Source organism: Pelodiscus sinensis, chromosome 2 (genome assembly GCF_049634645.1).
Source record: "Pelodiscus sinensis isolate JC-2024 chromosome 2, ASM4963464v1, whole genome shotgun sequence".
In the NCBI taxonomy this organism is placed as follows: domain Eukaryota; kingdom Metazoa; phylum Chordata; order Testudines; family Trionychidae; genus Pelodiscus; species Pelodiscus sinensis.
Genome location: NC_134712.1, coordinates 177,461,386 through 177,488,038, shown reverse-complemented (window position 1 = coordinate 177,488,038; position 26,653 = coordinate 177,461,386). Strand labels below are relative to the sequence as shown.

Sequence of the window (26,653 nt, the reverse complement as noted above, 5' to 3'; positions counted from 1 at the left end):
TGATTGTTAAAGCCCAAACACTTACGTTGACATTTGTATGATTTATAGTTGCTATATTCTCCTATTGAGAATATCCAGAGAGTAGCTGCAGGAGTACTCTGTGAACTGGCTCAAGATAAGGAGGCAGCTGAAGCCATTGAAGCTGAGGGAGCAACTGCTCCTCTAACAGAATTGCTTCACTCTAGGAATGAAGGTGTTGGTAAGTGAAGAAAAACAAAGTTTAGTTATTGAAATGACAAGGGCTCAGCTAAAGTCTTTTGCTTCTTTTCAATAGCAACATATGCAGCTGCAGTGTTGTTCAGAATGTCTGAGGACAAACCACAAGATTATAAGAAAAGGCTTTCAGTTGAGTTGACAAGCTCTCTATTCAGGACTGAACCAATGGCTTGGAATGAGGTGAGTCTTCTTCCCCTCCCCCACTCCTATAAACTTAGGGGTGGGGAACCTACAACTTGGTGGTGGGATCCAGCCCCTGAGGCTTGGGACTTCCCCTCCCCCATTGGAGAGTCAGTGCTGGTGCTCTAGCCCTGCATCTCCCTTCTCCTGCGGGCCTCCCCCCCCCCCCCCCCCCCCGTGCAATATAGTGCACAATAATCTGAAGTAATCTTTACTGCTCAAGGACAAGAGAGTATGAGTGGGCCTGAAAAAGCTCTGAAGGTTTTCTAGGTGGGATAGCCTAAAAGATGACTGGGGCTGGGAGAGGAGGGGGAGGACATCTTTCCTCATCCTGAGTCCCTGTTGGACTTAATAGCCCCTGTGTGGCCATGTAGCTTAGGGGGAATATAGGCAGAAGATTGGGGTACAGAAGTATGAGGGTTCTGGCTGGTAATGGGGGAGGGAGGTTCTCAGGACTGGGATAGATGTTCAGGGTATAAGGAACTGAGGGCTCTCTGCAGGAGTGGGGCCAAATTGAAGGATTTGAGGTGAAGGAGGGTGTGCTCCAAGGCTACTGCAGAGACGATCCCCACCCCTCCAGCACTTCACTGCAGAACCTGAGCTAGGCCAAAAGATAGGCACCGGACTTGGCAGGTTCCAGCTGTAGCGGGGGAGGGGGTCTAGGAACAGTTTGGGGTCGAGGGGTGGGGTAGCCCTCCACCTAACAAGTTCCTGCCTTGGGTAGGTTCCTTGAGAACCTGTGCAATGCCGAGTAGGCTGTTGTGCAACCCTATGACCACATAGCTTACAAGGAACTTGGGTCTGGACTTTGACTTTGCTGTGTTGCTGACGGTTGTGGATTTTCCATTCCCAAGCACTGTGTTTATGCCAACCTATGGAGGCATTCTTCTGTTGACCGAGCCACTGTTGCTCAGGGAGATTGTGTAGCAACTCTATGGCAGAATCTTTGTGGCTGTAGTGTGCATCTATGCTGCAGGGAATGCTGTGGCATTCTAACTCAGTAGTATTAACAAGCCCTTAATGGCACTCTAAAAGCTCAAATTATAAACTTTTTCTAGTTCCTGAGCAAAGCTTTGTTCATCACAAATACTACACCAAAGTGTTGGAGAGTAAGGATGTTAAATTGCGGTTATCTAGCTGATGTGTTCTCAATACAATTTGTATAGACTATGATTAGTTGATAAGGACTGCTCTGCAGAGCTGCAGCAGGGGTAGCTCTAGGACTGAGCAGTGTTGGCTCTGAGAACCACCCATGCTATGTCTTTGCATTTTAAATATAGTAAGAGCCACTGGGTCCCAGCTCACGCTGAGTCCAGCAGCCCTTGCGTGTGGCTAACCCAGGTCACTGCGAATAGAAGCTGCTTGGTGGCGGCAGCAGCAGCCCCTGTCCACAGAGAGGCCCAGCTTCCTGCTGGGACCTTCGCATACAAGGGCTGCTGCTGGAGCAGCCTCTGCCCACGGTGAGCCTTGGCCTGCTGCAGGCAGAGACTGCTTCACAGCAGCTTCCCTATCTCACTGCTGCCTCAGATGGAGGCGGTGGGGATGGGGGAGCAGGCAGCACTGCAGAGTTGGTGGGGGAGGGGGGAGACTGGCTTTTAAGCTGGCTCCCCCTAGCTCCTGTTCCCTCCTTGCTGCCTCTGAGAGGCAACAAAGGCGGGGGGGGGGGGTAAGGAGGTTAATACTCCAGTCAACTACCTGATGACAGTCCACTGTAAGATGGATCTCCAATAGGGATGTTAAGTTTGTAAAACTTCAGGAAACCTAATTATTGAGGTTGAAAGAACTACTTGCGTGCAGTACAGTACAACTGACCCAAATAAAGCCTGTTTATTTCAACTTTTTCTTTTTTATTCTCCCTCCTTTCTTACTATTTTGCCCACTCTCCACCTTCATTAGACTGCAGATCTTGGACTTGATATTGGTGCCCAGGGAGAGCCTCTTGGATACCGTCCAGATGGTATGTCTGCATTTGTCACTTCTTAGAAAACTTAAGCCCAGTTAAATCAGTGCCTTTTAAAGGAGAACTGCAAGTAATACAGAAGATGCCAGTTGAGAAAAGCAAATTACTTCAATACAGCAAATTGGCAGTCAGATGGGAAACTGCCTTCTTCAGTAGCAAGTAATAACTAGCTTGGCAACATCCAGGTCCCAGAGCTGGATTACCTCTTAACAGAAAATTGATGGTCCTTGTCCTGGGAAGTCTGCATGAGCAGCTTCTCTCTATGAAAAATAACACTGGGTATTTGTAAACTTCCCAGTTTTTATTCAAAATATGAATTAAACTGCAGTTTTCCTTTTAAAACAAAGCTAGGTGGTGATAGTCTCTACAGATTTGTAGGACACTGTCTGTTTCTAAGGATGGTAAGCTGTTTTGACTAGCAATGTAAGAAGCAAATCTGCAGTTAGCAGGCTTGTTCTCTTGCAATATTGGTGTGTTGGGTTTCAGTACTGTGTATGCAGACTAATGGCTTGGCTGGAATTTGCTTATGCTTTTGACTGCAGTATGCTTTGTCTGCTGAGTCACACTGAAAGGCTGTTATTCAGAGGGATAGTTATTAAGACCAGGTAATAAATTGTGCGTTCAGCTTGGCTGAGCTAGAAGCAACTAGATGGCTACAACTATCTTTGCTCACGCTGATATTTGCGGCTTTTGATGCATCTAACATCTGTTAACATTCTGCCTTTTTCCCCCCCCTCTGCCACCCTTAACTCTTAGATCCTAGCTACCGTTCTTTCCACTCTGGCGGATATGGTCAGGATGCCTTGGGTATGGACCCTATGATGGAGCATGAAATGGGTGGCCACCACCCTGGTGCTGACTACCCAGTTGATGGGCTGCCAGATCTGGGACATGCCCAGGATCTTATGGATGGGCTGCCTCCAGGTGACAGTAATCAGTTGGCCTGGTTCGATACTGACCTGTAAATCATCCTTTAGGTAAGAAGTTCAAACTCAAAACTTGAATAAAACAACCTACCTTCTGAACTGAGGACTTGGTTGGCAGGGAGGGAATGGCTTAAATGGGTCCACCTCTATCAAAATACTGAACTTTTTTAGTATCTTGAAGCTCATACTCGAACTGACTCCTGCTGTGAAGTGTGGAAGTGATTAACTTCAGTGTCTTGTGCTCCAGCTTTATGCAATCTTAACATGTGGGCAAATAACTACAGCACTGACAGTTCTTTGTTTTTCTTCCTACACAGCTGTATCGTCTGAATGAACTTGCATTGTGATTGGCCTGTAGAGTTGCTGAGAGGGCTCGAGGGGTGGGCTAGTATCTCAGAAAGTGCCTGACACACTAACCAAGCTGAGTTTCCTATGGGAACAATTGAAGTAAACTTTTTGTTCTGGTCCTTTTTGGTCGAGGAGTAATAATACAAATGGATTTTGGGAGTGACTCAGAAACGAAGAATGCACAAGAAAGAATCACAAGATGGAATTTATCAAACCTTAGCCTTGCTTGTTAAAATTTTTTTTTTTTTTTTTTTTAAATCTCTGTAATGGTACTGACCTTGCTTGCTTTGAAAGTAGACTTTTTTTCTTTTTGCTGTAACTGTTAGGGGTTTTTTTTTAAGTCTATTGTAGTGTTAAGTTATAGTGAATATGCTACAGCAGTTTCTAACTTTTAAGGATCCAGTAATGGTGTAGAACACTAATTCATAATCACTAATTGTATTCTGAATAAAGTGTAACATTGTGTAGCCTTTTTGTATAAAAATAGAGAAATAGAAATGGTCCAATTAGTTTCCTTTTTAATATGCTTAAAATAAGCAGGTGGATCTATTTCATGTTTTTGATCAAAAACTTTATCTGGGATGTGTCTGGGTAGGGGCCAGTAAGAACTGTTTGTTTATTTGGAACCTTGTATTGGACAGTTTACCAGTTGCCTTTTATCCCAAAGTTATTGTAGCCTGCTGTGATACAGATGCTTCATGAGCAAAAGCAGTTATAAAAATGGTTAAGAATTAAAGTAAACTTTTAATTCACCAAGCTGTGTCAGAGTCTTTGAAATGGGAAAAAAACTAACTTCATGCAGCAATTTTTAGTAGTTGCACAGTAGTGGCAGCATGGCACAACCAAGCAGGACTGAACTACAGGGAAAAATAAAACCAATCTGCTGCTGATCAAATCACTGAGACTTTTGGCAGAATTAGTGTGAGTAAGTAAAATATTTACAGTACTCCCCTGAGAGTTAACTTGCCACTGCAGAATTAAATCTTGCTACTTTGTTTATGTTATAACACCAGTTCAGTCCTGAAACAAGTGTCAAATCATTTCTGGCTTTAAGGGGTTCCCCTCACCCCCCAAACCTCTGCCAGTTAAGGACCAGCCTCCACAACCATTTGGGCTATGACTAAATGGTGGCTTTTGCCTCTTGTGCACTGTTATCTGAGAGTAGATACATAGCCTACCCCAAGAAGCAAGTAGTCTCTGCTATGGACACTTCTAATAGTGTAGTAGGAATAAACTGATTCTTCAAATGCTCTCTCTGTGGGTGCTCTACTCCAGGTAAAGAGTGGTTTTTAAAAAAAAAAAAAAAAGTAAAAATATTCTGTCTTTGTCTGAAAGTGAGGTAAGAGTTAAAATACTTATTTTTTGAAATCTTTTCATAGATGGCTCACTGTGCTTTGCCTTCTACAGTATGTCCTTTGCTATTGTAATTCTGACAGAGGCACCACTCCCTTCTACAGTATAAATTTAAAGAGCACACATGAGCCCCACCCTACTGTCTGTAAGTATGTACCTGTTGCATTTTCCCTTCCTCTGTGTGGAGTCAGCACATGCGGTTGATGCTAAATTCCCCTGCCTCCACCGCACTTTTTCTCAGCTTGAGCCAGATGGGTCAATTCTTACTCTAGCATCTGTATTCACAAACCCATTTGAGTCAATCTCTTACTGTTCACTAAGGCTGTGCATCCTCTCCTGCAAGTTAAGTCTAAACTGCTGAATGCGCTACTTTGTTTTAATTAAAAGAGCTTAAGCAAGCTTGCCATGGGTACGGCTAGCTGCCTTTGATTGTATGGGTATATAGTTAATTACTAACCGCTGTGTTTCCAGCTAGCGCACATCTTTCTTAGAGCCAAAATACCAACTAGTAAATGTGTAAAACTGAGCCAAAACCTCCAGTAGCCAACTGACAAGAGGAAGGGATAGCATAGCAGTCCTGGTGGTTAGGGACAAGTATGAACTATGGTGTTGACTATCATACCGTCTAACCTTTATCCCTCCATCTGCTGAATAAATTTTGTGCATAGAGGCATGTGACTGTACCGTCAATAGAAACACAAAATTTAGCTGTGAGTCTGTTTATCAGCTGTGCAGAATTTGAATTTCTTGTGAGCAGCCACACAAGTGCTTAGCTTACAGGGAATGTTGACACAGATAGCTAGCAGAGAAGGGAAACTGCATGGTTTCAAGCCAAGTGATAGGAAGACTTTTACTTTCTCAAGCTTACATGACTTTAGTCTCACTGAACACTTTTCAGGGTAACTCACCCTGTGCCTTATAGGGGCTGATGTTTGTGATTGATTTTCTGTGAGAGAATCTAGCTCTTAACACAAGCTGTAAAAGCATGTCTTTGACACTAGATTAAAACATTACAGTTTATTGAAGCACATTACCTGCTGCGGGAGATCAAGGATATGTTTCAATGTCAGTTTCTCTGAATTCCCAGATACCTGTAGCTCCCTTGAAGGTGGTAGGCTACAGATGTATTTTGGGAAGGGGGGCAACTAACAAGCTACATTTAAGGTTGCATCAGGATGTATTCTAAACCCATGGAAACAAGGGATTAGACTTCTACATTCCTTTCCATCTTGTCTACAAAACAGTTGCTAATGTGGGAGGCACGTGTACCAGCTCCCATGTGCATTTAAAAAACACTCAACCCAACAGTAGCTTTATTTATTTTTTTTATGAAGCAGTTATAGAAGATTGACACACAGGGCATGCACTGACTGAGTTTGTCCTCAGAGTCTACTGTTTAATGCAAAAACCTTGACCCAGTTGGGGCCTACCTGTTGCTTCTCATTTATTTGTATGGGGATGATGGCCACAGAATTACAGGCAAACATATTCACAATAACAGTAGCAGCAATTTGAATCTTCAATCCAGTTGGGGCACCTAGTACAGGCTTCAGCAGTAAACCCAACCAGTGTGAAATGAGAAAAGCCATGCCTTTATACCACAGCTTGTGGTTATGGCCTTGACACTATCCTTGAGCCTGCAGAAGTAGCAAACTTAAGCCCAATGCACATTAGTGTAAGGTCTAATTAGATGGATTGAAAATTAACTTTTGCTATGATCTTTTAATAACTATAATAAATAGGATAGGTTTTAAAAAATGAAGTGACAACACAAGGGAAATCCACATAAATGCAGACACATGCTACAGGTTGAACTTCTCTAAATGAGGACTCTGGCAAGGGAGGTAGGGGCAGGTGGCAGGACCAGGGGGCAGAAATGACTGGCAAAATCCATCATCTGGGACTAGTCAGGTCCAACCTATAATAGGTACCAACTAGTCAGGATTTTCAAATGTTAGGTATTTACCAATGTGCATGCCCTTGCAGGGTGACTTTTATGACAGCATGTAATTTGCATTAGAGCCTGCACAGATGAAAAATGTGTATCCCTAGCTGCAGCCATAGTCACAAAAAGTGATCCACAGAAGCAGAGATGTATGGATATAAGCAGATATCCACAAATTTGTAGGTCTAGAAAAATGTGTATCTGCAAAAATAAGCCACAGATGTGGATTTGCAGGGCTCTATGTATGAATTGAGAACACAAGACCTAAACTACATGTTCACTAGTTTATGGATGGAAGGCTACCTTTAAGTCATGGAGAGTGGCTGATTTTGAGCAGGGGTAGTGAAGCACTTGGAATGGCATTCTCCTTTAACAGATCAATGAAGCACTATGGTTAATGATTCATTCAGCAGTCACTGTGTACCTTTGAAGACAGACTTCTAGTCACTTAAATCAGAACAAATCTAAAAACAAATTCAGTGACTTAAAATGCAGTAGTGTTAACTGTTACTGCCATTGTAAACATTGTTAAAAATAAGCATAAACTTTGTGGAAGAACTTCCAAACAAATCTGCTAGAGGTAGCTTGGTCATCTGTTTGATTTTACTATACTTAAGTATGTTCCAGATTGTGTTTTAAGAAAATTGCCACAGTCTGACTTACTTATGTTTAGGGCAACTGTTAATCATTGAAATATACACGTATGAAGTCATTTATTTTAATTAGACGACTTTATTTGGCTTTGCAAAATGCTTTCAAATACATGAGTAGGTGCCAGAAGATTTGGGTTCTATTCCTGGCTTCATCTCAAACTTTGAGACATTTAGAAATCACTCATTCCCTGTTCTCATTTTCCATCTGTAAATGAGGACGATACCAACTCCCTGCAGATTGAGTCATTTAACATTTGCAAAGCACTTCAGAAATCTTTACATGTGCAAAAGAATTCTAGAGTTTGTTATAGGTGATGTTGCGCATGAGGCTGCTCAGCTAAGCCATTCTCTTGCTGATCAAAAGTTTTGAAGCTACATCACAATTCAGATGGAGTTCTTTAAAACATAGCTGTAAAAACTGTCATCTCCCCCCTCCCCATATATTGTGCTAATTTATGCAAAATGATAAAGGACAAATGCTTGTTCTTTTGAAACATTTTCCCCACTTTTTCCATATTCTTAAATACATAAGAAAGTGAATATACACACAATAGTTTTAATTATCAAATTAGGACTACAACATTAATTCATAAATATCCAAAACAAGACTGAGGAATTCACCAATGCAAGTGTTTTATACTTTCAGCCAGGAGTGTGGAGAGATGATTGCTCTGGTAGCCTTGATCTTTTAGTGTCCCACTGTTCTAAGAATTTCAAAAGCCAAAGTAGTAACAGCAATATCGGCATGGGAGCTGAGGAGGGAAAAAAAAAAAAGTAATCTTGCACAGTAAAGCCCCTCATCTAAATTCTGTAGTTGTCCTACACAAGACTTTCCCCTGTGCTAGAAAGTGACTGACAACGGAATGCACTTTAGATAATTCTTACATAAACCAATCTTCTGTTATATAGTAGCTGAATACTATGAAAATTTCAGCATGCAGCAAGTCATGTATCGGCATGATCCCTTGAGTTCATATTTACAGAACTGCTTGCCTAGTGACAAGCTAGGTCTCACTCTGAAAATGAGAAGACGTAATTACTACATTTCTTCAATAGTTTGGTGGGAAACTGCCTCAAATCTTTGTTTTCCTGTAGGGTAGAGTCTGTCATAGATACTTCAGCAGATGTTTATTTTTTTTAAGCTACCAGGAAAGGCAGAATTTCTCTAATTGCACTTTCTACACCAGTGTTTCCCTATTTTATTTGGCCACAGAACCCTTTTAAACTCGAAAGAATTTTGCGGAACCTCAGTCTAGTATATGGAGCTGAAAAAGTACACCACAAATAAGGAACAATAACAATAAACAAGGTCATGAGATCAATATTTAGTTTAATTGCACATATTTAAAAACAAATTACATATTTTTAAAATCATAAAATATTATTGTAATGGAATTTTCTCACAGAACCCTTATTTTCACTCCACAGAACACCATTTGGGAAACACTGTTCTACACCACCACTGGGCAGTGATCGAGCTGATAGGGTCGATTTATCGAGTCTAATGTAGACTTGATAAACTGATCGCTCTTGCATCAGATCCAGTACTCCATTGGAATGAGACATGCAAGGGGAAATGAACAGGAGAGTGTTTCCCATCAAAACTGTCAATTTCAGTGACATTCTTCGCATAACTGGAATTGCATAACTTAGTTCAGTCTTTCCCTGGCATGTAGAACAGCCGCCAGTTCACTGCCTCAGTGAGTGCGGGTGGTTTGCTACCTTTCATATCTGCTAACAGTCAGCCACCCTGTGATGAGGTGTTCACACACAAAGCACTGCTGATCTTGAGAAACAATGACTGACAATGGGCTACTTTGACCTTTAGTTTTTCCTGCCCTATAAAAGTCTGTTATTAGTTCCTTAGTCATTCAATTGCTGCATGTCAAAAGCTGAAACCAAGAACATGTATTTAATCACACTGCTGGAGTTGGTGTTTCTGACTGAGCAGCAGTATAAACTAGAAGCTTTACTACTTAAATATCTTTTTAAAATTATTTCATTCTCTGACTTGAAAAAGTGAATAGCCAAAGAGAACAAATCTTGAAGTGTGAAATGAACAAACAAAACTAATTTTGTGTGGGCCTACCTGGTCTGTGTCCTGACTGACTAAGGATGTAGCAGTGAAAGGGATTGGCAAAACTGCTGTAGGAGTTTTCTATGAGGCAGCAGGACAATACGTAAGCACGCTTTGCTCTCTATTTAAACATGACATTCATGTTATCCTACTGGGGCCTCATTTCCTCCACTATAGTAGGAGATTTTGTAAAGGGCTACAACTTATCTGTATAAAATTGCAAGGTAATTCTACATTTTGTGCATACATATAGGAGAGAGGTCTGGCAGCTAAATTTAGGCAACTTAGAAAAAAGGTGCAAGACCAGGACCTTAGCAGTAGCTTTCCCTGAAATGCTTCAAATCTGATGCACAGCCCAGTTGGGCAGAAGGAGATTGGAGCTGAAGTCTAGGTTATTGGGCACTGGCAAACATTAGGGTTGCCAGGTGTCCGGTATTTGCGGCTTCTGTCCGGTAAAAACTCCCAGAAAATACTTGGACGGAAGGCTGCTTGGGCCATTCTTCCCCTGCTGCATCTGGGCAGGGGAGTGTGGGTATTTAAAGGGGCAGTGACTTTTTTGTGTGTGGTGTTTTTTGGGGGTTTTTTGCTCAAGTTTGGTTCCCCTGGGTTTCCCCCCCCAACCATGTTCAATATTTTTTGTGAAACTATCTGGCAATCCTAGCATACATTTTGGGGAAAAGGGAAAACTATACAGAAGATTGCAGAAATTTCTACACTCAAAAGCACCTTCTTTGAAGGGATTTAGAGGCCTCATATTCTCAGGCCTTTCCTGTTGCTCCACCACAGTTGTAGCCGCTTAGAATCTAGGGATATAAAATCCCATTTAAAAAGTTAACCGGTTAAAAGTTAAATTTAACCAGTTAACCAGGATCCTGCAGGAGGGAGGGCCTGGCTGGACAGGAGCACCCCCTATTCTAGCCAAAACTGGCCCACGATGCCATGGGATGCTCCGGCCAGGCTAGGCCCATCATGCCACAGGCTGGGGGGCTGCGCCAGCCTGGCCATATAGCTGTTAATTGCTTACCCAGTAAGGATGATGCTTACTGGATAACTGCTTAACCAGTTAACCCTTTACATCCCTTAGAGCATTAGCCTCCAGGTGTCCCAGAGAAGCAGATTCCACAGAGAATGGGTGAACAGGGAGGGGACTTTACTTCCACGAACTCCCTTTGACATGTTGTGGCTGCTGAAGTGCTAGACCACGGGGCAGCTGAGGAACTGTTCCACATTTACTGTGCCAGTTTCACTATCCTTGGGATCGGTTGGCTGGATAGGAGCTTCTATAATTCTTAGGATTTGGTCTGGTGGGCTCCTTGCTGGAACAAGGAGCACTGAGGATAGCCCCAAATAAACAGTTGTGCCTGATTTCTTCTATAGTTTTAAACTGTAAACAATTAGAGGAAGTCAAGACAGATTAGAAAGAGTTAAAAGAAAAATTCAGTAGTGAATTATTATTCCTTAGTTAACTAACTAAAGAATAATGTTGCTATGAAGATGGAAAAGGAATTCTAAATACTTGCCACTGTCTCTTTAGCTAGTGGTGCTAGTGTCTCTTAGGGGGAGGTAATATTTCACTCTGGTAATGTAGTTGATAATAGGAAATACAGCTCAGCAGTTAAATAAATACATTAGGGTGGCAGCAGGTTTTTGAAAAGTTGATTTATGGTACATTTTGTCTCCTTCACACCACTTCTATCCTACAATTTGTTCACAAATGCCTCCATCACTGTACTAGTGGTTGTTACACTTCCCTAAACATCTTCCTCATTCCAAAAAAATAATACAACTTATGCTATACTAGAGATGAGATGCCAAATTTCATAACTCCATGCCTGAAAAGAGCCTACTACATTGGCTCATCTAAAGCTTGCATTTATGTGCATAAAGGACACCACAAAGATTCCCAAAAGCACTGCAAAAAGTCATCTACAAACTTTACATGGGAACTATTCCACACAGCCGGGAAATGTGGCTTAAAAGCTCACAGTAACAACGCACAACATTTTAAGGAGAAGAGAACAAGTATGTGTCAATTTGAGAATGCAAGGGGAAATCAATAGATAGAATGTCATAACCTGAGTTAGCATTTGACCAACCCACTGGGACTAACACCTCTATCCTTACAAAGAATGCCAAGGTACTTTTCAGAAGCGGTCAGACTCTTAGTTTTAAGCCTTAGGTGAAAGACATCCAGCATTCTTAGAAGAATGCTTCTTGTCCGCCTCAGCACTGGAAAGCATTTTGCTTTTCCTGGCACCATTACTTTGAGACAGGGCACAAAGCCATGTTGTGCTGCCAGCACACTGTGCAGGGGAACAATAAACCAGTATCTGGTTATGAAGAAGTGAACTATTAACAATAAAAAAAAAAGATTGTATGACATAGCTCTGGCCTAGCTACATCTGGGATCAAAGTACACCGCAACAGCAGCAACAACAAAAAGAAATCAAGAAAGCTTTGAATAGAAAGAATTTAAGACAGACGTGTATGGGAGGGAAGGGGTGGTAACAGGAGAAGCTTGTAGTGCACATGAGGCAATTACAAGAGTACACCATAGCAGACAAAAGGGGAGGGGAGTGCTCTTAGCCCTGGAAATTCCTGAAAGCCTGAGGGAACTCACCTGGCAGTTTGGGCCAAGCTCTCTAGAATGTGGATAAGACTGTCACCATCATTCTTCAGGCTTTCTGAGTGCTTCTTGTTTGAAGTTATCTGGAATGAAAAGAAAGAAGAGTTATCAAAGGCTTAGTGAAAATTTCTTCTTTGTCTCTTTTTGAGGTTGGGGGGTGGGATGGAAGACAGGAGCAAGTTATAGCAAATTGTTACCATTTTAAACGGAGTGTGTCATTATAGAGATGGAGATCTAACAAAAGTAAACCCCTTTCATGAACGAGACTGGATTTTTAGCTGCAAAATGTGAAAACAGCCTTAAACAAGACTCATGTTTATTCTGTATTCCAGCATTTGTGCACATTCACAGATCACAGCCCACTAACCCTGAGTAACTGGTTTTCATTTTTTACTATCAATGCAACTAAGCGCATAACTATTTATTTTGAACTTCAGGGAAAATTTCAGGACAAAACCATTTTTTCCACACTTGAAGGGGAAAACAAACAGTCTTGTATCGGCCACCATCAAGTTACTTATCTGGATTATAAAATGTCAGATTTGGTAAGAGTGTACAGAGGAGGCTGGTTTAAAATAACTGCTTTGTGGGAATTGCTCATACAAGTTTTCCTTCTTGATATAACCATTACCCTTATCAGATATAAGAAACACTAAATTGTACACGGGAACACAATTACCTTACTGTCTATACAACATAAAAATGAATGGCAAATTCTGCACGCCTTTCTATGGTGGATTAATGCCAGCCACAGCTAACCTTGTAACTTTTTTATGTGCTGTACCTGTTTTATCACAGTGATCTATAATGACCAGTTTACTGTTCCCCCGACTTAAGAACTGTAACTACTGATGTGCCAGGAAGCTGCAAGTGGCTTCACTTTTCCCGATCAGTTAAACATGTTGATGGGAAAGTCGAAGAGTGACATGAAACGGAACCACATGCTTTGTTTGCATGGGGGACACTGAATACCTGACAAATTGCTCAAAAAGCACCATTGGTAAATCCCACACAAATCCCAGAAAATTACTAAAATCTGGGTGTGGGTAGGAAAAAGAAGGAGAGTAAGAACCAGAATGAATGGAGATCATTTACTGTTGGCTAGCTGAATAATTTAACAGTTCAAGAGTTACTGCTTGAAATCATAATTTTGAATACTAAAATTTGGAAGGGAGCTGTAACTATGTAACATTGGCCCTATGTAACACTGATCAGACATAGGCCCATATGCATTCACATTTTTTTTTTAATAAAATTAGAGGAGCTGGATTTTTGTTGCCACCATGCTAGAAGCTCTGCCAACAGGTATCCTACTATACCAGTGGTTAATTGACAAGTAGTCAATGGAATTTCCATCAACTACTCACCTAGTCAATAGGCACTTCTGCATTCCTCTTTTGAAAGAGCCACTGGGGCTCTTGTACATTCCAAAGGAGGAATGTGGAACTCCGCGTGCAGCCCGGGGCCAGTGGAAAATCCCGCTGACTCCGGGCTGCAGGCAGTGTGCCTGCTTTGAAATATACAAGAGTCCCCAGTCGGGGCTCTTGGGCATTTCAAAGCCATGGAGCCCGAGGTCAGCATGGGACTCAGAGTCCTCCCAGGCTTCATGCTGTGCTGCATGCCTCGGGGAGCCTGGGGTCAGCTGGGAAGTGCACAGCTGACCCCGGGCCCCATGGCAGCTGCCCCTTTGGAATGCCACCTCGGGGTTTCAAAGCAGCAGTGCTGCACAGCTGTGTGGCACTGCCACTTTGACGTACCCCTTCTCCCCCTCCCCCCTTTGCTGCCTCTATCTGATAGAGGCAGCAAAGGGGGGGGGAGAATCGACTAGTTGAATGACTCTCCAATAAGCATTTGCTTTAACATCCCTAATTTTTACTTAGTAAAAAGAACAGGGCCCTCTCTGCATTAGCAAAAATCTTCCCTACTAGTTGGGCAAAACAGTAAATTCATTACCTATGTACAAATCCATGTTCAGATATTCATGCAAGCATAAGTCCTTCACCCTTTCTATTTTGAGGTCTATATTAGAACATAGAGCAGCCCTGGCCACCACAAACAGAGGCTGATCCGGCAGCAGCCCCTGTTGATTATGGCGGACAGGGGCGTCTGCCGTAATCAGGGGCTTCTGAACTCAGCATGAGCTGGGACCAAGCAGTCTCGGCTTGCGAGGATGCTGCGCCTTTGCATTTTAAATGTAGTAAAAGCCCAGGGGTTCTTCTTATATTTAAAATACAGAGCTGCAGTGCAGTGGCTCCTGAAACTATCCCCGCTGCTGCTCTGCATAGCGCAAATTGTATTGACTATACGATTAACTCGGTAACTGCAATTTAACATCGCTAGACCCACCTTGGTCTTTTTTTCTTGAGACTAAACATGTCCAGCTTTTTAATACCTTTCTTCATATTTTATTAATTTTGTTTCTCTCCTCTGGACTCTCTCCAATTTGTCCATATTTTTCCTGAAGTATGGCACATAGAACTGGACACAGTACTCTAGCTAAGTCCTTACCAGTGCCAAGTAGAGCAGGACAATCACCTCACGTCTCTTACATATGACGTTCCAATTAATAATACATCCCAGAACATGGGTATTTTTGCTACTGCATCACACTGTTGGTTCATACTTAATCTGTGATCTACTGTCTACCCTATTATTCCCCATTGTGTAGATGTGCATTTGATTTTTTCTTCTTAAGTGTAGTACTTTGCAGTCTTCTTTACTGAATTTCAGTTGTTGATTTTAGACCAATTCTACAATTTGTCAATGTCATTTTGAATGTTAATCCTGTCTTGCAAAGTGCTTGTAATCCCTCTTAAATTGGTGTACACAGCAAATTTTATAACATCACTCTCCACTCCAGTCTCCAAGTCCTTAATGAGAATGTTGAATAGTATCAGCTCCAGTACTCACTTCTACATGATCCCACTAGATATGTCCCCTTCACTTTGAGAGTAAACCAGATAATCATTCTTTGGGCATGATCTTTAAACCAGTTATGCACCAACCTTATACTAATTTCATCCAGACAAGGTTTCTCTAGTTTGCTTATAAGTATGTCATGTGGGATTGTGTCAAAATTCTTACTAAAATCAAGACCTACTGCCTCTATAGCTTTCCGCATCTACTAAGCCAGTAACTATCAATGAAAGAAATTAGGCTGGTTTGGCATGATTTGATCTTCACGAATCCATGTTGGGTGTTACTTATTACCCTGTTTTCCTTTAGGTTTTTACAAACCGTTCAATACTTGGAAAAATACTGGAATAAATTATTAAAGTTCAGCTCACTGGTCTAGAATTTCCCCAGTCCTCATTTCTCTTTTTAAAGATCATTACTACCTTTGTCCTTCTCCAGTCCTCTGGGATCTCACCCATCAGCTCCACGAATTCTCAAAGATAATCACTATTGGTTCTGAGACTGGTTCAACTAGTTCCCTAAGTACCATAGAGTGAATTTCATTAGGCTCTGCTGTTTTAAATACATCCAGTTTCTTTAATCTGTTTTCCCCTCTTCTAGCTCGTTTTCCTTCTGTCTTGTTAGTCTTAATCATATAAAGCAAATGGTCACAATTAACCTTTTTAGTGAACTGTTAGCTTTGTAGCTTCCTATATACATTTCACATCAAGGCCAACCAAAAACAAACAAATTTACGAGACAAATTTTCAGAGGCTTCACACATATATGACCAATTTTTGTGAAGCAGTACCCGAGCGTACAGATTTGCCCATGCAAATAGGGTTTCTATGTCTAAACTTGATCATTGGCACACCAAATACTGCGCTTCACCCTTCATTGGGGAATTCATCCATGCCACACAGCTAGCTTGGGAGAGGATCAATATTGTAACAACAAAGAAGCTGCAGATCATGTGTGAGGTGAATTGGCTAAGCTGTGTGGTTTAGCTTGAATATCACTTGCCTATATTATGCCTATATTTTTGCCAGAACTATCTTGCTTATGACAACAAACAATGCAATCTGTTTTCACCAAAGTGGTATGGATTTCTTTTAAGTTAAACTGCTTGGTAAAGCTTGTTTTTCCATGAGTTGCTAGAGTGTGGCTGAGACATGTTAGATCCCTCCTAATGTAGAGGCTATGAAGAAAAAACTTGATAGAGCTCAGGATACATTCTTTATCTATAGAACCAGGACACCACCCATTTTCAATAAGCTGTACTCTTATTGAAAAGTTGATGTATAATCATTTGTCTGTATGGTTTTCAGATGACAATAAATATTAATTTACAATGTATAATAAGATTACAAACATTTTTTCACACGTTTTATTCTTTCTGCTACCATATATCTCCATGTGACTCAACCTGTTTGCTATTTTAAGGATTTCATTATATTCCTAACATACAGTTTGAAGGAGGTCTTTAAATAATGGTGATTTGTTGTGGTGTGTTATAAGATATTGTTCAATAACATGCCATCATTCTTTTAATTAAAAATGTAATTAAATCTGTTTGGTTGTACATTCATTGCAATTTAATACAAATTTCACAATGACTTTTATTTATGAAGCTAATAACCTCACAGCACTCTTTCACTGTTCAATTCTATTAAGCAAAGATGAGTCAAAGAACATAATTGATATGTAAATATCATTATTTCTGAAAATACAAAATAGCTGTTCAGGTAATGCAGTGATGCTAAAGACAAGTACATTTTGCATGCAGGATATATATGAAATACAAAAATGACTGCACTTTATTTCACTGCTAATGAGCTGAGTGGAGCTGGAGTTCTGATTTAACTCACTTTGATTTTCTTCCAGTTAATTCGCAGAACAAGACAATTGCAAAAACTGGGCATAGTTTTACACTATCTGGAAAGATAAAGAACCTTTTCTCTTAGTAACATCTGTGGCTTCATGACACTGAACTGTTTTCTTCAATTTGTCACAACTTGGGACTTTTAATTTTCGAGTCACTTCAGAATCAATTAACCTATGGAGGAATTTCTCTCTGACTCTTTTGAAGGGGATGGCGTTCTCCTGCCATATTTAGGTTTAAAGTGAGTTTCAAGCTTGCTGTCTGTGCTGGAAAACTATATATCAACTTTTTGTTTTAAATCAAAGCAAGCAAGACCCCAGAAACACAGATGCACCTTCAAATTAGCTTCACAAGTATGAATACTATGCATGCAAATAATTGCAAATAATTTAGGAGTCTAAGTATTCATTTTTGTTACCAGATGACTCATTTTCAAAAGCTATTACAGTAATTGCATAGAGATATATTAATGTCCCATTGCACATGTACCTTGGATTTCTCTTCTTCCAGTTTGGCCCTTTACGTGAATCCCTAACGGTATGTTATCTTACTTTTTCTTCTGAGTCTGATATAACTATGGGTACATTTTCAATGTGTGTCCTATATAACTACAGGCTACCCAGCTCACGCTTATCCCATGAAAACGATGTATGAGTCAGTCCTGCATCTTCTCATAAGCACTACATTCATGAAACAAAGCACATCACCCAGTTTTCCATTCACAATTCATATGGAACAGGGTCAGAACCACTTTGCTTTTCAGTCTTACAATCCAGGGTCAGAACCACTTATGAGACACAACATAAAGAGGAGTATCTTTAAGATACCATATACATTCACAGAAAATGGAAACTGATTATAGTCACTTGATCTTGGCCATGTTTTTATATACATATAATACTCTTTCTTCAGGCCTGTACAGTTGGTTTTATGATGCTGAGAAACCTTAGGTTTGCATGATATGTATTACAGTATTCCCTAAAAGACCCATACAGAATGGGTGCTAAGCACTGTACAAACACACAGATCATGCCCCAAACACACAGCAATCTTATCTCCATGATGAATCTATGGGTTGCTTGAAATCAGCACAACCAGTTCTGCCTTTACATCCTGTTCCCTGCCAAGGAAGAGGTTGTCAGTGGCATGGCCACTGCTCTCCTTTAACCCCTTGGAGGCTGTTACTGCAGGCCAAATTTACAGCAGTCTGTGGCTTCATGAGCTACTTGTGTCAGGGCCATTCTTGGCCCCTGGTAGCTCCAGGAATTGGGGACAGCAAGGATGAAGTATAATATTTGCAAACACGTCTTATGCTATTTCATTTATTGGAAGATATTTTTATTTGCATTTTCTCCTTCCAAGAGACAGAGAGAGCTGCATATACTATGATCATTTTCACCAAAGTCTTAAAAAAATCAGCAGAATCTGTTTATTATTCAGAACATGAACGAGGCACATCCTTACAGTTATAATTTTAAAATGATGGTACAACGGTCAACAGCCTATAGAGATCAGCACAGGGATGCTCACAGACACATTCAATTACTATTTAAAGAAAAAAAATCTTCACAGAACATAAAATTGTACAAACAATGTACCAGCTGCATGTTCTGTTTGAATAGTACTCATAGGGCTAGCCCATCTTTGTCTTTACCACAGATGATAAAGGAGAGCTAATTTGGAACCCGAGAAAAATATTTCTGATCCACCCCTGCATCATTGTGCCTTTCCTTATTACTTCCCTGTTAATTTTTGGATGGGGAGAGAGCTATAATGTAAGAGTGATGAGAGCAAAGCAAGCTGAGCAGGTTTAGTTTGTGTTACTAATTGCCAGCTTCTATGGGCAGGCCCAGGCAATGCTGATGAAGCATAAAAACAAGACATGAAAATTATTAAAGCATGCGTGTTCCAGGTGTTCTTTGGCACACATTATTATAGACATGTACTCCATCTACACACATCAGACTTTGTGGCTTTCAGAGCCTGTAAATACTTGTACCAAAAAAAAAAAAAAGGGAGAAAAAAGCTGATAGTGACAATAAACACACATCTGACTGCTTAGCTTTAAGAGCTCAAACAGGTGTTTTGCTCTTTACGGGTGTAATCTTGGCCAATATTCCATCCTGCCTATCGTGCATCCTTTTCATTAGCGTGTGCTTTTGCATGTGTACAGATGTCTTGATTATAAGTTTAAGGCAATTTCCAGTGATAACTTGTGAGTATAGCAATTCCCCAACATTTTGCAAGTCAGATTACTTAGGGACTGCTGGAGTGAGTGAAACTGGGGTGCTGGACTACACTTGTCACTGCTACTTGATCTTCGATCTTTCTTTGCACCCTCCAATTTGAATGTATCTCCTCTTCCTCAATATGCATAAAACATGCAAAGGCTAATCTTATGGTTATTGCAAAGTTGACCTAACGTGTAACCGGTTAATTGATTAAGCCTGTAGGGTGCTTGGGCCCACCACAGACAGATGTTGCTCCAGATGCTGGAGCAGCCCTTGCCAGCAGAGCACCCAGGAGCACGCTGTAGACAGGGGCTGCTCGGGACAAGAGCAGCTCCTATCTTTGACAGGTCTCCTGCAGAGCTGGAGAGGCCACTGCCTGCAACAGATGGGGAGCTGCTCAAGTCCCCACCAGTTACCTTTTCACCTCCCTAGTTATTACTGACTGTCTAGAAGGGCTTGCGGGAAATTTCCATTCAGTAGGGCAGAGTTCCACAGGATATAAATAAATGTGTAATATCAGATTAAAAAGTAAACAGTTGCCGCCCTATCATTGTGTGATATCCATAAACAGATGTTGGCTATCATCTCTGTCCTGATGACTTACAGATCCACCTCTCCACTTCAGACCTATCTCCTTCTGTCTAACCAGAGATCCCAGTCTGCCTTTCTAATGTGCTCTCATGGATGTTCAGATGTCAGTTTAAGCTCAACATGGCCAAAATACTGATTTGAATCTTCCTCCAGAAGCCCTCCTCACATGATCTTTGCACAGTCACTGTGGACACCACTACCATTATCCCGATCACTGAAACCCATAACCTGGGTGTTATCTTCAGGTAGGCTGTGTCTAAATGTTATACCTTTCCCTGCATAGTAGCTCTGAGATCTGGCCTTTCTCCTCCACCCACACAGCTACATTTCTCATTGTGTTGTCTCTTGGTTTCTATGCCTATACCCTCTCTGTCCTTGACAAATCTCATCTGCCTCACTTATCTCCATTCAAAATGTTGCTGCAAAGATCATTCCCCTGGCTCACAGATTTGATCCCATCACCTTGAGTCCCTCCATTCATACCACCTTCTCCGCTCATTCATACACAAAATTCTCATCTTCATTGTAAGGCCCTTCACAGCCTATCCCTGCTCTGTCTACTGTCTTTGCTAGGATACTGATGTTGACTCCTGTATCTATTCAATCTTAAGATCCCGTTTGTTATATTTTCATACAGGACTGTTATGTGTTCTCCCATGCTGCCCCTTACATTGCAGAGGAGTTTCTTGTACACATCTGCAAAGCCACCTCATTGCCCTCCTTTAAATTGCTCCTTAAAAATCTCCTCTGATGTGATGTCTACAGAAAACCTGGACCTTGGTTATGTAGCTCATGTGCTATGACCATGGCTAATTACACTGTCATATGCTCCCTTGTGCATCCTCTGACTATATGTTATAACTTCCTGCTCGCTTGTAAGCTCCTGGGGGCCGGGGCAATCTTGTGTGTTATATAGCACCTGGTACAATGGAGCCCTACTCCTCGACTTGGTACTACCTCAATATAAAGACATACATAAAATAAACAACAGTGATAACCATTACCATACAGCTACGACAAGTATCTCCTGTTCTCATTGTAGGGAAAGACAATGCCAACTGTACATTCCGTTGAGTGCTAATTGTTGGAAAATGCTGGGTGTTTAATAGTGATCTACTGTACTGCAGGAGTATTCAAGTAAGGGAGCAATTAAAAACGCTATGCGTATCTGAGGAGAACAGTATCCATGAGGACATTCTTGACCTACACAACAGACCCAGGCTAATTTCCAAAACTTAAGATCAGTCACCGTTTGTCAAGGAATCTAATACTTCTTCAGCTTGGCATCTTTCTCTCTCTCATTCTGAAAAGCTGATTTGGCACTCATGAAATGAGGGACTGACAGCACTGGTTTCAGCAGGGCAGAGTGTGACCAGACACAGTGCAAGCTCCCCTGACCAGATCTGCCAGTGCATTTCAAGCCTGACCTAAATCCTTAGCAGAAAGCTAAACTGGCTGAGAAAGCATGGCAGTTCTGTGATATTATTAACATTCACTAGGGAGGAAGATTAATGAGAAAACTCACTTTCACACAAGTCCTAACCTAGATTTGAACCCAGGACTCCAGAGCTAAAAGCTTATACATTAACTTGACTTGACGTTTTAGGTTTATCATCTAAAGAGGAGTAGGAAGATGAGGAGGCATGTTGAGAACTAAAGATGATTAGGAAATATATATCTATAGATAGATAGATGGATAGATAGATGGGGATAAAAATAAAAAGTGTGATAAAATCGGTTAGGCATTGATTTTGGGACAAATAGTAACAGCATTATACACTCCTTTCTCAGTAGGATCTTTAGGAAATATATATACATTCCCTAGTTTCCAAGGGATCATATAACTTTTTCATTAAGTTTTTCATTAAATACCAAATATAGAGCCCTTCAAAGAGTCTAACAAAAGGATAAAACTTAGGTCTAATATTATCTTAAAAATGTGATTAGATTTGTGCTCTGTCTCAAGAAAACCGCAACTAAATATTAGGAATGTAAAAAGTTAACTGGTTACTGGATAAACATTAGCCTTACTGGTATGCTTACACCCAGTCACCGGTTAATTGGAGGGCTGGGCAGGCAGAGCAGCTCCCCACCCACTACAGCCCCGCTGGCAGGACTCTGGGTGGCTGGAGCAGTCTCCCACAGCACGGCAGGACCCAGGTGACCGGGGCAGTCCCTTGCCTGTGGCATGGCACAACCTCGGATGGCTAGAGCAGTCCCCTGGCTGTGATACAGTGGGACCCTGGGCAGCTGAAGGAGCCCTCCCACTCACAGAAGGCCAGACTAGAGGAGCCTCCCCTCCCGCCTGCAGTGAGCTGGCTGGACCTCATCTACAGGACCTCAGCTGCACAGTTAACTGGTTAAACAATTAGAATTATATTGGTTTAATTGGTTAACTTTTTTTAATTATTATTTACATCCTTACTAAATATGTAGGTGATTGAGGAGAGATAGCAGCCACTAAAACACCAATTTCTGAGGAAAACTATGTTTTATGTAATGGTCCAATTTCCATAAAATTGTGAAAACTGTCACAAAAACAAATGGAGTCTTTAAAATGTCTCTTGTTTATCGTCATGTATTTATTTTTTATTCTTTACCAGCTAGACAAACAGGTAATCATTTGGTCTTCTTGACTGACCTTTGAGAGGACTATTTTGGCTAATTTACTTTTTTTTTTTTTTTTTTTTTTAAAACAGGCCAAGTTGTATTTAGATACTTTACAGCAGCTAGTAAATCATGCACGTGTAATTACAGAGAAGTGGTCAAAAGGAAGTAATGGTGATGGGCACAACAAATAACATAGTGAGGCAATCTCAGCAGCATCGCTCCATGTAAAATTACAGTGCAGTGAAACACCAAATGAATATGGCAGTCCTTTTGTTCTCACAGCACCACTGAATGAAGGCAAGAAGTGCTCCACGACAAAAACAATTGTGATTGATGCAGGGGTTTGTACTGGGTTGAAATTATGACTAAAACATAAACAAGATATCAGGTTTCAGAATCAGACAGTTTCACTGTATAACCCGAAGTGAAGCATTCAGCAAAAAAAAGAGACAAACCGTATTTCTCATTGCTGATAACATCAGTTTTGCTTTGTGGGGCAGCTCTCGTATTTACTCACCACACCAGGCTCCCATTATTCAAATGCCAGAGCCATGCCAATTCCTAAGGGCTTCTGCAAAATGAATGCACTCCAAACAAGTGGGCAAGGAATGGCAACTTCTGTTGGAACATAAGACTGAAGTATTCCAACTACTGAAATAAAGACTGTTCTTTGTTTCCTTGTTACTCTTTGAAAATAGCATAAAGTCTCCTCCATTTGATTCTTTCTTAGTGTCATAAATTAATGATAGCCTTTATGCATTAACTGAACCCTTTTAATGTCAATACACCTTGGTAAACAAACAAACAAACAAACAAACGATGGAAAGCAGCAACCCAGTTATACACAGAAATAGATATAGTGTCACAGATCTAGCGCTCATGGAAAAACCTAGAAACACTGTCCTGTCAGAATACTTGATATAATATATTCAGCAGCACTAGCAGGGCAACAGGCCAGATTGCAGCCATGTTGCTCCACAGCTACCAGAGAGATCATTAAGCTTCATATTGACTGTGTTCTCCCACATCACTATCATCCATAATCTCAGTACATTCCACAAATCGTTCTTCCTAACATATTTTGTGAATAGAGGTATGAAAAAAATGAGTTCTCCTGACATCTTTCCTTTACCAAGTGTTGCCAACTCTGACAAACTATTCCAGGAGGATTTCTCGCTCCCCCTATGACTTAATGCCATTTTCTTAAAATAGCAGATGAAAATCTCCAGGATTGCTTTCAATAGTCACTGGGAAATCAATGCCAGTTCTGAGAGACTCCAGGCCAATTCTGGAGGTTTGGCAACCGTACCTCTACCTAAGGTCACTGTGGCATTTTCTTTTTTATCAGTGGTGTGGTTGGATGCCACATGGTCCACCTCATATATGAATGCTGCTGTGTTAGTAACATTAAGCAAATATTGATTTTATGGTTCCATTAGCTATTCCTTCCCTCCCAAAAAAGCATGCACATGCGCGCGCACACACACACACACACACACCCCTGATTTTATCACAGTTCCAATCGGAGATTGTCAAGAACAGATTTGCAAGGGGCTTTTATATGCCTTCATCAATTAGCTGAGCCCTAGCTCCAGGCAGTTTTCAGAGGCAGGGACCCCTACAGCTGTCCCCAATGCAATGCTATTTTATTGCTCTTTATAATCATTTGGCAAGGTGTGAGTAAATGTAAACACTGCAGAGTTTCTTTGTTGCAACAAAAAGACTCAAATACAAGTAAAATGATTTACAATAATTACTTGTAACGGCAAGAAACAACTTAAATCACCTTTTCCTCTTCATACAGGCAGCAACAAGTGAAATGCAATCATCTTCGTTCTATCTTGTCACGACCTGCCACGTTTAATGTGCACAAGAGGTGCTTATTGTCCTGGGTACAAAGAAAGGTCAAGCCCCTCAACCTGGCAGTCCTTTATCAACCAGAAGAAAAAAAGATAAAAGGATGACAAGTCCAAAGTGATACTAACCAGGGACAAGAAAGGCAACGTATTGTGTACAATTAATAAAATACATCTTTCAAGAGTGAAGCCTTGCTTTGTATAAACAGAAAGCCAAGTACCAGCTATTTCATATAGGCAGCATAGACATATCTCACTAGAGGTCTGAAACATTTTTGTCAGCTGGCACTAGGGAAAATGGGATCTTCATAACTAGTGAGGCCAGGAAAGACAAATCCATCAAATGCCACTGCCTTATCAACCTCCCAATTGCATGCAGTGTTTGACTCTCTACTATCCTAGGACTGACATGGATACAACAAAGTGGACGAGGTGTATTCCTTATTGGACCAACTATTGTTGCTGAGAGAAACGAGCTTTCAAGTTTACACAGAGCTCTTCTTTAGGTCTGGGAAACAGGCTAAATTTACATTATAGACCTATACTGGTAGGCTGTGTCTAAACTGGGCCACTTATTCTGGAAAAGCAGACGCTTTTCCACAATAAGCTGCGAGCTGTCTATACTGGCCGCTTGCTTTTCCGGAAAAGCAATGATGATCTAATGTAAAATCATCATTATTTTTCCGGAAAAACTATGCTGCTCCCGTTCAGGCAAATGTCCTTTTCCGGAAAAACTGTTCCAGAAAAGGGCCAGTGTAGACAGTACAGTAGTCTTTTCCGCAAAAAAGCCCCGATCGCGAAAATGATGATTGGGGCTTTTTTGCGGAAAAGCGCGTCTACATTGGCACGGTCGCTTTTCCAGAAAAGCATCCTGCCAATGTAGACGCGCTTTTCCGGAAATACTTATAACAGAAAAACTGTTCCGTTTTAAGCATTTCCGGAAAAGGGTGCCAGTGTAGACGTAGCCATATAGGTTGGAATTTCCTGGTCCGGCACTTTGGGACCTGACCGGTTCTGAACTAGGGAATATGCTGGATCTGGGGAGGCCCCCTGCCACTATCCCCACAGCCCACCGACCCTCCCTGCTGCCAGCTCTGCTTTCAGCCTTGCCAGGGCCCCAGCTGGGTGGCCAGCCCCAACCATCCTACTGGCAGCCCTGGCTGGGGCTGCTGCAGGCTCCTGACCCTGTTGCTGCTGCTACTGCAGGCTCCTGGCCCTGGAGGTGGCTTCCAGATTGCCCCCCTCCCCCCACTGCCACTGGGCTTCCAGCCCTGGGAGGGGGATCTCTGGTCCAGGGATATCTAAGGTTCTGCTGGACCACGGACGTTGCCAGACCTGAGAGTCCTGATTTAGGGAGGGACAACCTGTATAACTATATTGCTCAGGGATGTGAAAAACCTGTGTCCGAGTGACGTAGTTATACAGGCAGTCCCCGGGTTACGTACAAGATAGGGATGATGGGTTTGTTCTTAAGTTGAATTTGTATGTAAGTCGGAACTGGCTCCAGATTCAGCTGCTGCCACTGAAACTGACCAGGGGCTGACTACAGGAAGCCGGAGGCAGAGTTGCTCGGGTGTCCCTGATCTCCTGGGGGGGTCCAGCGGCTTTGCTGGACCCCCCCAGCAGACTGGGGGACAGGAGCAAGGCCTCCCAGGTGGCGGGGGTCCTGCTGCCTGGGCAGCTTTGCTCCCGGGCAAACGAGCAAAGTGGCGGCTTTGCTCGGGTGTCCCTGGTCTGCTGGGGGGGGGGTCCAGCGGTTTTGCTGGACCCCCCCAGCAGACCAGGGAGACCGGGAGAAGCTTTTCTCGCCCCGGAGGACATGGGTGGCGACCCGCCGCCTGTGAGCTCCGGGGCGAGAAAAGCCCCGTTCGTAAGTGCGGATCCGACATAAGTCGGATCCGCGTAAATCAGGGACTGCCTGTACTGACCTAACTCCCCTCTGTGCAAACAGCACTTTGCCAATGGGAGATCCCCTGTTGATATAGCTACTGTCTCTTGTGGAGCTGAATTTATGAAGTAGTGTTTTTGCAAAAGTGCTAGGGCAGTGCAAAATTATGAATTAAAGCTCTCAGGCTTGTCTTTTGAAACTGCTGTATAGGTTTTCTTTGAGGATGAAGAGCAATAGGTCAGATAAAGAGTGACCACTATGTGAGTTAACGTATGAGCCTGTGGAGCTTGTTTAGACACTCAAAATCATGGACTGAATAGAGATACTGGATTTATGGTTTATTGCCACAACCTACAGCCAACTATTATCCTGCCTCTCAGTTTCTCTCCATTACCTTTTCTACTTCTGACTGAAGG

At 41.8% G+C, this 26,653-nt stretch overlaps 2 protein-coding genes across 8 annotated transcripts in view; one reads left to right on the top strand and one right to left on the bottom strand.

Moving 5' to 3' along the window:
• CTNNB1 (catenin beta 1) overlaps positions 1 to 3,864 on the top strand; it is a 29,682-nt gene extending 25,818 nt beyond the window's left edge. Inside the window, exons 12-16 of the mRNA NM_001286932.1 lie at positions 49 to 199; positions 275 to 396; positions 2,293 to 2,353; positions 3,113 to 3,333; positions 3,600 to 3,864. Coding sequence (NP_001273861.1) covers positions 49 to 199; positions 275 to 396; positions 2,293 to 2,353; positions 3,113 to 3,321 — 543 coding nt within the window. The 3' untranslated portion in view covers positions 3,322 to 3,333; positions 3,600 to 3,864. The remainder of the gene's footprint in view (positions 1 to 48; positions 200 to 274; positions 397 to 2,292; positions 2,354 to 3,112; positions 3,334 to 3,599) is intronic.
• Positions 3,865 to 8,123: 4,259 nt separating this feature from the next.
• The window catches only part of ULK4 (unc-51 like kinase 4), a 421,715-nt gene continuing 403,185 nt past the window's right edge, over positions 8,124 to 26,653 (bottom strand). For all 7 annotated transcript variants that reach the window (XM_025189022.2, XM_006131810.4, XM_025189026.2 and 4 more), the window contains 2 exons: positions 12,279 to 12,367; positions 8,124 to 8,333 (listed from right to left, as the gene is read on the bottom strand). In XM_025189022.2, the coding sequence (XP_025044807.2) occupies positions 8,270 to 8,333; positions 12,279 to 12,367 (153 nt within the window). In that variant the 3' untranslated portion in view covers positions 8,124 to 8,269. The remainder of the gene's footprint in view (positions 8,334 to 12,278; positions 12,368 to 26,653) is intronic.